General features: G+C 52.8%; 1 protein-coding gene across 3 annotated transcripts in view; it reads left to right on the top strand.

The window, feature by feature from the left end:
* The window catches only part of LRP8 (LDL receptor related protein 8), a 69621-nt gene that overhangs the window by 30741 nt on the left and 25794 nt on the right, over positions 1-13086 (top strand). For all 3 annotated transcript variants that reach the window (XM_087820448.1, XM_087820447.1, XM_087820446.1), the window contains exons 3-4: positions 3364-3486; positions 11220-11348. In XM_087820448.1, coding sequence (XP_087676574.1) covers positions 3364-3486; positions 11220-11348 — 252 coding nt within the window. The remainder of the gene's footprint in view (positions 1-3363; positions 3487-11219; positions 11349-13086) is intronic.

Here is a 13086-nt window from a genome sequence, read left to right as displayed (position 1 = left end):
GTTTTGAAGCCCCCTGTGTGTACTGGGGCTGTGGGGTGAGCGTGGGTGGGGAGCAACAGAATGAAGGATGCATATTGTCTCAGGGAAGGATGCTCTGGGGAAGCTGGCAGGTGTGAGTGATCATAATAATTTCACAAGATCGTAGACTGGGTGCAGAGAGGGGCTTAAGATTCAGTCAGCACCACACCTGCATTTCCATATGAGGAGGCAGGCCCAGTGGGACTGATGGGCCCAATGCCACACACACAGCAGCTGGGGCTGCTGACTTCACGCACCTCAAACTTACACCTTTATGCTTTTCAGTTTATGCACTGGCACCATCCTTAGCCCCTTGGCTCCTCACAACAATCCTGTGTGGTGAAGCAGGGATAGTATCCCTGAATGCAGATGAAGAAAAGGAGGCTCAGAGAAGTTCTGTAACTTGCAAGAGGTCACACAGCCCACCGTGGCAGAGCAGAGTTCGATTAACCATGGACTGTCTGACACTTTCCTTGGCCGGGGTTCTTGTTATAAATAGCAACTCCCGCTTCCTTTGTCCTGGATTTCCCATTCTCCCCCACTTCTGCCCTGGTGTCAGCCCCTCCCACCGCCCTCTGGAATCCCAAGTCCTTTGTGGTAGCTCATCTGTTGCCATGGCACCAGATTATGATGTCGCAGACCCTGGATGACTATATACTGCTCCTGGGCTGTGGAGTACAGGGATTCACAGAGGTGGGCATTGTCCAAGGGGCGACTAGCATGGAGGGACATGAATCCCTAGAAACGGAGCCACGGCCTCCAGCCCAGCTGGGGAATCACCCTGGGAGCTGGAGCCAAGGCTGCCAAGGCCAAGAGAGTGGGGGCTGGCATGGCCTGCTCCGACAGCCTCGAAAGACTGCCCAGCCCTCATTACTTGGCAGTGCAGATGTAGCCTCTTGATGAGGGGCTGTCGGACTCAATTCCCTGAACAACCTGGCACCAGGATGCTTGCTCAGATCCCCCAGGAGAGCCTTTTTGCCTTTTGTTCTGTGTCAGTGCTGCACGGGAAAGCCACCGTCCCCCCCGCTTGCCCAGAGAGGGAAGAAACTTGCCCAGAGTCACCCAGAGAGGAGGTGGCTGTGCCAGGATTCAGCCTCAGGTCTGACTCCAAATCCTTTCACATGGTTATACTTCAGACAGGCCCCAACCTGAAAGTTGCCTGCCTCAGTTTCCCCAGGACAGTCCATTAGCAGGGCTCACGTCATCATAAGCCCAGGTTTATTCTGCTGTACACTTATGGCAACATTCCAGGGGAGCACCTCGTGTAGGCACCTCCCTACTATGGTTGATTTGCCTCGTGTGGAGGCTCTAGGACCTCGTCACACTGCATTTGCCTCTTTGGAGTCCTTACTCTCAGCCTGGCATTGTTGAGGTGGCTGAGGGCCTTAGTGGAGGGAGCCTAAGCTTGCCACATGGAATTGAAATCCTACTTCTGCCACCTACCACCCTCACCTCTTTGAGCCTCAATTTCCTCTTGTGTAAAAAGGAATTAACCGCAGCTACCAGGGTATCTGACTGTGAGGTCAAACTGTGGCCCATATGTGACCTTAGGCATGTAACTTAGCACCCCAGGATCTTCCGTGTGACAAGTGGGACATATGGTCCCTCTGTCATGGGGTTTCCTGGTAAGGTTACCTCACACAGAGACTGGCACACAGGATACACTCAGAGGATGTAGAACAGGAAAAATACGTTTCTCTTTTGGATGCTGGGCTTCTGGTGGAGAAAAAACTCTGCTGTCCATGTTGGGAAAAGCCCCAGGTGCTGTGGTTCATAACTGTACTTACTTTCAGGTGGTTATGGGCCATGATCTGCCAACAAGCAGTATTGGTATCTATGACCTGCCATGACCCCTCAGTGCAGGGCTCAGGGAGGGCTGCTCAGGACCCCGCCTTGGGAGTCAGCATGGCTGATTCTGCTCCCTGCCTTGCTATTTCCCTGGGCTGACCCTTCCCCTCTCTGGGCCTCAGGCTCCCTATCTGTAGGTGGATTCTGATTCCTCAAGTTTCTTCTAGCCCTGCATAGACAAAGGTGTTCTATAGAAAGTGTGAAGAAAACTCGTCTTAGAATGGAGATGTACTGCAAGGATTCCATTGAAAACAAAGGCAGAAAAGGAAGGGGTTCAGGAGACCCAGTCACGTCACTCCAGAGACAGCCAGAGCACCTGTGGAAGGATGTATGTGATCCAGGGCTGGCACTGGGAAGAAGCTCCTGGGAAGGGCAGCCCCGGGCCTGGATGTGTGTGAGCAGAGGCTGGGCAGCTATGTTTCCATTGAGTTCTGTGCCCCCACTGAGAGCTACCCCAAGTTAGGTCCTGTGCCACATGTGACATGGCACCTACACTGGGGGAGCATCAGGCCAGTGGAGGGGCAGGGGGAAGAGCAAACCATATTGAACCCGGTGTTCTTGTCCCAGTTCTGCTACCAGCTGTGAGAGCTCAGCCTGCTACATACATCCCCTGGGAGACCACGGAACACCCCATTGCCTTTGCTTCTAATTAAGACTTCAGACCATAAAAACAGCAATTGCTGCTACTTACCGAGCATCTGCTGTGTGCCAGGATCTCTGCTGCGTATTCTTCATACATTATAACTTCTTGTTACTCCCCCTCAGAGTCCTTTGTTTCCTTCTTCCCATTATATAGATAAGAAAACGGAGGCTCAGAAGTTAAGTAACAACCCCCAAGGTCAGGTTGACAGAAAGAGGCACAGCTGGGATTCAGACCCCGCCCCCCCGCCCCCCCCATGTGGAGGCTGGAAGCACTCTCCGGACTGGAAACTCCCTGGGGGCAGAGACTGGTTTGGGTGTCTTGCCAGTTAGGTAGATTCTATTTCCACCACCCTGAACAGAGGATGCCTCATTAATCTTACCACAAGATCATTTCCCTTTATGATTTATTATCACCAGCTTTCTGGTGCTTACAGAAGAGGCCTTGACTTTGGTCTGGTTATGGAGAGCAGGACAGGCAGGTAAAGGGACTGAGAAGTGGTGGAAGGGGTGATCGGGGCTTCTTGGAGGCTTTGACAGCGGAACTGGACTTTGGGGGAAGAGAGAGGTGTGATAAGGGGACAGGCATTCCCTTTGTGGATGGATCTTGTCACCTTTGTTGGACTTGAGCTCTGAACTTGGAGGGCAGGACAGGTGTCACCTGTCTCCACCTGGTGCTCAGTAAAAGCCTTTCTCTCTTGTTCTCTCCTCTTGGTCAATGGGGCGGGATGCCCTGTGTCCTAGCGGGGCCATGGAAGGCCATGTCATCCAGGACTTTCTGGTCACCCCGTAGTGACCTGTCCTAGAAGAGCTTCCTGTGCCCACCAGGCCCCTCACGCTCTTCTCCTTGCCCCACAGCCAAGAAGACCTGTATGGACAGTGACTTCACCTGTGACAACGGCCACTGCATCCCAGAGCGGTGGAAGTGCGATGGCGAAGAGGAGTGTTCTGACGGCTCTGATGAGTTCGAGGCCACTTGCAGTGAGTCCTGTCCCTCAGGCTGGGGTGGGGGTGGGGGGCTCTCTGGGCCTCAGTTTCCTCATCACACATCTTCCTTGTTGGGAGGTTGAGGCTCGAGTGAGGTGACCTGTCAAACACAGCTCCGGGCTCACTCGGTGCTGCGGCCTCGGGGACTCCTGGCCAACAGCAGGTGGATCTAGTAGCTGGTGTCCAGTGACCTGTTCTGGGCTTTCTTCACAGCTCTCTTCCACACTGGGCCCTGCTCCTGTAGTACCAAGAGCTAGAAATAGCCCCTTTGAGCCTTTTGCCCAGAAGTAGCCGTAGCACATCCTCCCAGCCCCCCCCCCCGCCTCCACTATTTTTTGAGGACTCTAATATTAATTCTGATAGTACTAGTGATAGCTGGTGCTTGTGCAGCATGTACTGGGTGCATAATTCATCTTATCCCCACAGCAGCCTCGTGAGGCAGGTACTGGCACTTACTGAATTTCGCAAAGGAGGACACCGAGGCTCAGAGAGGTTAAGTGAGTGGCCTAAGGCTCCCAAGCCAGGACTTTAAGGCCTCAGTTCTTTACTCTGCCCTGGGCAGGTGCCCAGGAGCCCCAGCCTCCATGACAGGCTGGGGGGCAACCGAAGTAGCCAGAGGTGAGGTGGAAAGCCAGAGCTGAGCCCCAGGCCTGCCTCCCACACTCAGGGCTTTGTCTCTCCATGATTTCTTTTCTAGGCCCTAATCCTCAAAGCAAACTTACACCAGGCAGGTCATTCTGTGACATTTGTTAAATTAAAAAGGAGATGAGAAGGGGGTGGGGAAGGACCCAGTGGTCCTGGAAGCGGAGCTTCAGCAGAGTGAGCCTGAGACAAAAGGTGGTGGGGGGGGATAGTAAAGCACGTGGAGGATGGTGGGGCTGGGGGGAGACCTGCGAGTCACAACCCCATGTCCTTGTTAGGGGTCACAGTTGCCCCAAAGGCAGAGGCAGGGACAATGGAGGCCATCGTCCCATCTAGTCCCATCTAGGGCTGCAGCTAGTGATAACTGGGTTTCCTTGTCTCCTAGCAACAGAGCTACCAGTCTCCAGTGCGAGAGAAAGGGGGAGAGAGAGAAAGAGTGAGAGGGAGAGCAACCCTGCCTGAGACAGGGGCCCCCTCAGTCCCTTGCACGGCTGCCCCTGCCTTCCCTGCATCGCCCCAGGCCCTATCCTTTCTTTGCCCACTAGCCCACTAGGTAGCCAGATCCAGCGCTGTCCCGGAGGTGCCTGGGCAGGGGGCAGCCAGAGCATTGCCCTGAGCTTCAGAAGGAACAAAGCCTGGCCACACCCACTGTGACTCTCATCCTCACAAAGGTGGGAGTGGATCCCCATTTAGAGAAAAGAAAACAGGCTGGGACTGGTTCACCTACTTGCCCAAGGCTACCCAACTAAAGCAGGACAGTCTTTTGCAGCCACAGTAGCCTGGTGTGTGTTTGGGGAGGGGGCTGTGGCCACAGGGGGCTTTTCTACCATTGCAGTCAGCCAGCTGGGCCATCCAGCCCTCATGCCAGCAGTTACCCTGCACACTGGGGGCAGAAGGGGAGGGGAGGGAGCCTCATCACTCTTATTATTGGGATCTGTCTTGCTGAGAGCTGTGCTCCTCTCTCCCCACAACTCTTTGTGTTGGTGCCCCTTTTCACCTGCCCCCCAACCCCACCACCAGGGTCCTTCCTGCCCTACCCTGCTCTCTTGGGCTGCCTCCCTGCAATGCCTGCCCCTCTTCTTCATGCCCTGCCCCATATTTCCCTGTCCGTGTCCCTTTTGCCCATTTAGCACTTGCTGCCTTCCCATCTTTGGGGCTGTGCAGGGGCCTTCGGCTCTCAACCTCCTGCCTCCCAGGCTTGCTTCACACCCAGCTCTGGGCACTGCTGTTTGACAGCCAAGTAACTGGAGGCCTAGAGGAGTGCAGGGCCTTGCTTCCAAGACACACAAGGCTGTTCATGGCTCATCTGCTTTCCGTGACAACAGGCTCAACAGGCTCTCTGAGGCTTGAGAGAGCACCCATGGGAGCACAGCCAAGGCTGCATCCAGGGAGTCAGGAGGCCCAGCTCTCTGGGCTCTCCTAGTGATTTGCTATGAGGTACTGCATACTTTCCTGCCCTTCTGTGGGCCCTGGTTTCTAACATCCCAGAATTCCAAAGACCATGATTCTAAGATTCCTAGACCCATAGGATTCTGAGACACTATTTCTCCCTTGCCTGTGCCCAGCTGGGACCCAAGGCCCAGGACCCCACTTCCCAGGCAGAGTTCCATGGTCAGAGCCATGAGACGGACAGGGCCTATGGGTGGGGAAGGATGCCTGGAGGAGGCTGGCCGGGGTGGCACCTCTAGGGTCAGGCAGAATTGGGGGCAGCAGGATCTGGTAGCAGGCTTGCTCACAGCTTCCTGACCTAGCAGGAACCCCGCAGCCAACCCACTGCCCATTTAATTGGTGTTGTCATAGCAACCTTCACAGCCTACCAGCTTTCTGGGGATTGTGCCAGCTCCCAGGATTGAGCCCCCTCCCCACCCTCAAACAAAGATTATAGGCAGTATTAAAGTATGGTGCGTATGGTGTTTGATATATTTGGGTTCAGGTCCTCTAACCTGTGAGGCCTCAGGCAAAATGCCCAATGTCCCTGGGCCTTGGCCTACTGCATCTTTATTAATTAATTAATTAATTAATTAATTTTTTAAAATATATCTTTATTGATGACAGAAAGAGGAAAGGAGAGGGAGAGAGAGATAGAAACATCAATGATGAGAGAGTCATTGATCGGCTGCAGCCCTGACCGGGAATCGAACCCCGATCGCCTGGATCCTAGGTGGACGCTCAACTGCTGAGCCACGCCCGGCCGGGCACTGCATCTTTAAAATGAGGATAATGCTACCTGCCTTACCGAGGACATGAGGAGCAAGTGAAAAAATGCACGCAAAGTGTTAGTGCTGGAACAATGGGCAGTGTTATTTTCATTATTATATTTTGATTTCCGGCCTCTCCCTCACATACACCAGTTTAAAATCTTAGAATAGTATAAATGAGGTGGGTTGCATCGAGAGGGAAAGGGATTTGGGAGCAGCTCCCCATTCTTGCGTTCCTCCACTATGTCCTCTCCCCTAGCTTGCTGGAGTTGCTCCCAGCTCTGTTTCCTGCTGGTTCTGGATTCTGTGTCTATCAAATATAGCCAGGAGTCACAGTAGGAAAGTCTGGGACATTTGCCTAATGAAAGTAGCACTTCAGCTCTAATTATAGCTCCCTTGATTGGGGATGGTTCTGACCCACCTTCAGGCCTCTGGAGGGGCGGGGGTGGGGAGATTGGTTCGAGGTGAATGAGTTACGATTCTGGGTGCTGCTTATTGAAAACAAGATTTTATTCATGAATCTTAAAACCTTTCCACCTGGAAGAGGACCTCACTGATTAACCAAGTGCACCTTCTTATAGATAAGAAGTGGAAGCCTAGAGATTTTCTGAGATCACCCGGCAAGTTAGGGGTTGATGCAGCTACAAGTATTTGACCCCATGTCAAGGAGCAGGTATTAACTGCCCCTTCCGCACGGTGGATGGTCCCATGCTGTGCTTCCACGCTGGGCAGCAGCTGGACACTGATAGTTCCCACAGCTGAGCTCTGGGCCCCTTGGAGCTGGCAGTCCCCATTTGGAGGTTGTCTGCCCCTGAGCCTCACGTGACCTAACACGGCAGACGCACTCGCTCAATAAGCAGCCGCCAAGTACTTTCATTCTTTTATTCAACAGACATTTCCCTTTTTATTAATTTGTGAGCTTATGAATTAGAGAAAGTACCCATGGGTTTGGATTTCTAGGGCAGGATTCTCTGGAAATGTATCAATGCCTACAGCCACTCCAGCGTGCAGCGCCGGGCCCTTACTGACTGTGCAGGATTCCCAACATCTGAGACAGTGGGTTCCTCACTCCTGCTTCTTGGAACCTGGGGAGACTTGGACAGCAGGCCAGAGGCTTCCCTCAGGTGTTTGTCTCAAAGAGAAAGAGAGAGAGAAAGGCAGAGACAGAGACAGAGACAGACACACGTGTTCCGGGGTGGGGGCTAGAGCGAGGGCCTTGTGGACTCTGATAACATGCATCCCCAGGGGTTGAGACCAGGGCCCTTCCAGCCCTTTGCGTTTTGTGAACTAAAGCAAGGGCCATTGTTTTTTGAGCTTAGAGTGTCTTCCAGGTTCTGAGTGTAGGGATTTCCCTGTTTCCCCACCTAAACCACTCACCAACTCTAGACGACTATGTAACCCCATTTTCAGATGAGGGGAGCCAGAGTGCAGAGAGGTTAGGTGACTTGCTGAAGGGACCTTCATGTTAATAAATGAGATTTGGACCCACGTCTGTCCAACTAGAGAAACCCACGCTCTATCTCCTGCCTCGTGCTGCCTGAGGCCTTGGGCTTCAGTCATCCTGAAAGTGGACAGCAGACGGCCATCTGCCATCTTGCGGATGCTGCCTGGGCAGAGGTTCCGCGAGCCTCCTTCCTCCAGTACCCCTCTCGATCCCTGGAATGCCAGGGAGACTGACATGGTGGGGACCAATGGGGCCGGCTTTTCTCTTGCAGTGGTAAAGGGTTAAGTGCAAAAAAGTCAAGCATTGCATTTGGGGTCGAGACCTGGGATGGAGTCCAGCTCTGCCCCTCACTGCAAGACTTTGAGCAGATGGCTTACCTTCCCCAGGCTTTGCTCTCCTCATTCATGAAATGTCAGTAATGATGGTACCCGCCTCATAAGGAGACACTGCACTTCCCAGGGCAAGACAGTAAGAGGCCTGGCCCAGGAGCCTGGAGGTGCGAGTCCTGGCTTTGGGGAAGAGCTACATCCCAACAGAGACAGGGAGGTTCCAGGAGAGAGAGGCAGTTGGAACAGCCAGCATCCAGTATCCTCAGTAGGTCCCTTCCCCTCTCCAGGCTCCTCTCTCCTGTCACTCTAATGGCTGCTCCTCCAGGTGACCCCAAGGAGTCCTAGCATTCCAAGATGGTGCCTTGGCTCTTTGAGGGCAGGAGGGCTGCTGTCAGGCACTGTTGAATCCCCAAGAGCCTGTAATTAGAGCTGTCTATTTAGGGACACAGCAAACGTCTTATTAATTATAAAGAAAGGAAGCAGACGGATTGTTTAATCATTGTCCTTGCTGAAAGGTTATGCAATTAACTGTATAAATATTCATTTAAAGTTCAAGCAGCTGCCTGCTGCACTGGGGTCTGCAGAACCAAGCTCCCTGAGGTGGTGCGGATGGTCAAGGGACATGCCAGTCACCTGGGCTTTGGGACAGAGTCTGGAACTGGTTCTTGAGCCACTTCTCCAACCACAAGAACATTGAGATTTCATGGGAAGGGAAGGGCTCTAATCAGAGGAACCTGGACTCTGCCTCTGACTGCTGTGCATCTTTGGGCCATTACTTGGTCTCTCTGAGCCTCAGTTGCCTCATCTGCAACATGAATGAGGGACTGCTACCTTGCTGCACTCTATGGGCAACACTGACATAATGATTTGTATGAATGGTGTCCCTGGAGTTTATGCTTATGCCTGCAGGGCCTGTTTACCTGGCAGCAGTCAAATGGGAAAACATCAAATGCTCTGCGTGGACATCCTGATACACTGAGGGTGCTCAGGGAGCATGACTTCCTTCCAACTCCCCTGTGTGTTGGAGTCAGGAGTTTCCTGAGGCCTGGCTCAGGGATATACGGTCTGCTTGCCCCTGCATCCCATTGCTCTCTCAGGGGCATGCAGACTTAAACAACAACCCTATCACTTTTCTGGGAGTAAATTTAAAAGAGATGAAATATCCTGTATCTTTTGGACTTGTAGAATGATAACCTGGGGGTTCTCAAAGGGAGTGGATGGGAATCACTGAGGTGGGGGAATTGCTAAAATACAGATTCCTGGCTCTGCTCTCAAAGTCTGGATTCAGTATAGTATGGGCTGGGGCATTTCCAACAGCCCCCACACCCTCACCCCTTAGTCAGGACTCTGGGAAATGCTGGTCAGCTGCAGCTCCCTCATGTTCTGATGGGCCCAAAGGAAAAGTGCTTACTGAGGTCCCATGGTGCTTTGTGATAGAGGTGCTCTGGAGGAGCCTCACTCCCCAACCCCAGGCCCTCCACCACCTTGCACTGCAATCCCAAGGCTGCCCCAGGCTCAACCCCACAGTTATTTCTTAAGGGAAATTTCTGTAAAATGAATCCTGTGAATCCTGTATTGCCAATGGGTTGCCTTCTATTTCAAGAAATGTATTCCTAGGATAACTTTGGGGTCCATCCTGGGGTCCAAGGAACTCCTCTCTCATGGCATAGTAATGTTTGCAGGCCTGGATTCAGACACCTGAGACCCCACTCCATCTTGTTTATGCCCTTTATGGCCTCTCATCCCTTGTGACCTCTCATCCCAGCTATGAAAGTAAAGAGAGAGCAAACAGGTCTGAGATCAGAGAGAAGAGCTGAGGGTCTGGCAACGGTAATCTTCAGGTATAACGACTGTTCCCAGTCGCTGGTATCAGACACAGCTGGCTCTGAGTTCTCCTTTCTTAACCAGCTGTGTGACTTACCACTGTGTCTGGTGCACAGCAGTGCTCAATAGATACTCACTGAGAGAATAAACCAGTCCTCATCTGTTACATGTGGATTAGGTAACATTAGTGCACACAGGGCTGGGCGTTTTAGTTCTTTCCAGACATTAACTTAGTCATCGTAACAATCCTATGCGGTAAGGAATAGTATTGTCCCCACTTATTGGCACAGAGATGAGGATTGTTGGCTAAGGTAGAGAGCCAATGAGTGACCAAGCTAGGATTGAACCTAGGCAGCCAGGCTCCAGAGCCCATGCCCTTGATCCCCATGCTGGAGGCCACAAGATAATCCGCCCCCCTACCCCCTGAGTTATTGTGAAGACGAAGACTGCCTGGCACATCCTAGAGACCGTTGCGTTCAGGCCTCCGGTACACACTGAAAGGCAGTCAGGAGACAGCCGCCACGGTCTCAGAGGCGTCTGCCTTGGCTGGGTCTGCCACGTGGGTCATCCTGAGATGCTCAGGTTGAGAGCCATCCCCAGCCCTGATCGGGGTTCTCATTCTTTCTTCCAAATTGAGAATCAACCCTGGGGCTTCAGGCCCCTGATTGAGTCAGTCTCTGATTGCAGCTGCAGTAATTATAGCTGTGTGGTCCCGCTGGGCCCTGCCACGCAGTGGCTGCTCTTAGCAGCCGGCTGGCACCACCGCCAGGAGAGGGCCTTGGAGGGGGTAGGTTGTACTGGGGGAGCTGTTGAGGCCTTGGTGAATCCTTCAGATCTGCAAGTTCAGATCATGGAGTCACTGATCTGGAAGGCAAACTGAGGCCCAAATGGGGCATGTCTTGCCCAAGGACACACAGCTGGGGAATGGCAGAGATGCACCCAGGGCATGGCAGCTCCATGTTGCTGGAGCTTAAAGGGGAGATTTGGAGGGGTGGGAGGTGAGGCTGGTGAGACAGGCAGAGGTTGACCATATCAAGGAGGTTTGAGTGCCAGGGACGAGGGCGGCATGAAAGGGAGTTAAGCAGGGCAGCAGTGGAGTCAGATATAAGATTCAGAAAGTCTCACGGCAGACAGGGGTTTCTCAGATGAAGAAACTAGACACGGAATAGGAAGGCTTTGGTGGATTCCCAGGGCCTCAGGCCAGATGGCTGGGGCCAAGCAGTAGGACTGGTTGGCACCATGCCCTGTGTCTTCCTTGGCCAAGCCATGCACATGTGTCTGTCTCCACAGCCAAGCAGGTGTGTCCTGCAGAGAAGCTGAGCTGTGGACCCACCAGCCACAAGTGTGTGCCTGCCTCGTGGCGCTGTGACGGGGAGAAGGACTGCGAGAGTGGAGCGGACGAGGCCGGCTGTGCCACCTGTGAGTCGGGATCAGATCCCTAGGGTCTGCCCCACATAGTCAGGCAGCCCCCGGGGGCTTGGTCGGTGGAGAGGGAAGGGCGATGATCAGGACACTAGTGATGCCAGGCACTTCGGAGACATTTTCTTCTTTCATCCTCACAACCACCTCACAGACAGCCATTATCATTCCCATTTTATGGGTGAGGAAACTGAGGCTCAGACAAGTGAGGGAAAATACTCAAGGCTGAATGATGGAAAAGAGATTCAAATTCAGGTCTGGACAGCAAAGCCCATGAGTTTTTTTACCATGCCTGACATTTGCTCATCCATTCCATCTCTCTACTGGTCTCCAAGCAAGAGCAGGGAGAACAGATGGGGCTGTAGCAAGAAATGGTGGTGGCCTGGGTCAGGGCACTGGCAGAGGAGGAGATGGGGGTGGGGTGGGGAAGAGAACAGATTCCTGAGGTGTGAAGGACTCTTGCTGAAATCTCAGATGCGAGCACAAATGTCACAGGGTGGAGAAGACATTCCCAGCGGCCTCGGCAGGGACAGATGGAAGTGGTCACTGGGACGGTTCCACATCACTGAGCTTCAAACACAGGATTATCTCCATCCCCGGGAGCAGGCCAGCAGGTCCTGGGCCAGTGGGGAGTGTGGCTGGGCCACGCTGGTTTCAGTTTGATGGGCACCTACTGTGTGCAAGGCCTGAGCCAGGCTCTGGAAGGGACGAGAGGCGAGCCCTACACAGTCCTCTCTCTGGGAACTCATGACTAAAAGGGGAGAGAGACTAGCTGACAATAACTAGGCTGTGAGGTTGGGCGGTCACTTGAAGCTTTTGCCAGGCACTTACCCACCACTGTCTTCCACCCCACTCCCTCCTCCAACCTCTGTATTTGCATCTTACCCATCCTTCCAGGCCCAGGGGAAATGCCATCTCCTCAGGGGGTTTCTGAGTCACAGCTCTGTGAGATTCTAAGTCTGCAGTTTGATGTGTCTGAAGCAGGAGGCATCTGGGGGTAGGAAAAGATACTGACTGGGGCCAGCAGTTTCAAAGCCCCAATGATGACACTGGCTCTTTTCTTCAGCTGGATAATTTTGTGGGGCCTCACTGCCCATGAGAATCCTCTCTCGCCATAGTCAGGTGTTTCCTCGGTCATAAAGGCCATTGGCCACTATTGCAGGGGTGGGAACAGCTCTAACTAAGGGCATGTTGTAGCAGGAAAGTTCCCTGTTAATCATACATAGGAGTGTTGGAAGGTTTTAGTGGGCTTCTCTGCTACAGCTCCCAACCAACCACCTGGGCAAAGGAAAAAGAATGCTCCCCTCTTCCATCCCTCAGAGTTTCTTCCACTTGTGAATGCTGTGAGTGGGGTCTCTGGGCATAGGCCTGAGATTATAGATCTTAAAGTTGCTGTCAGCTTCAAAACCTTGGAGAGAATTTAGTATAAAGTACTTTCTCCCAGAACTCTGAACACAGTGAGTCCTCCCTTGAACATGTACAAGTTGAGTCTGGACAGGAAGAAGGGGAGCTAATCAGCATAATCTTGAGGGGCAGACATCACAGGATGGTGTGTGCTTTTCCCACCAATGCCCCAACATCCCCAAAGCCCAGAAGGGGGAAAAATGCATCTGTCAGAAATTTGGCAGAACTGTCAGCAACATGTGACATGAGCTGTCTATATTGTGAAACTGAAGGTATCATTCTATTTTATGTTCAATAGCAATGAAAAAATGACATTTTTCCATTTGAAATTAAA

The sequence above is a fragment of the Miniopterus natalensis genome, chromosome 9 (genome assembly GCF_054644295.1).
Source record: "Miniopterus natalensis isolate mMinNat1 chromosome 9, mMinNat1.hap1, whole genome shotgun sequence".
Classification (NCBI taxonomy): Eukaryota; Metazoa; Chordata; class Mammalia; order Chiroptera; family Miniopteridae; genus Miniopterus; species Miniopterus natalensis.
This window is presented reverse-complemented; position numbering and strand designations above follow the sequence as displayed.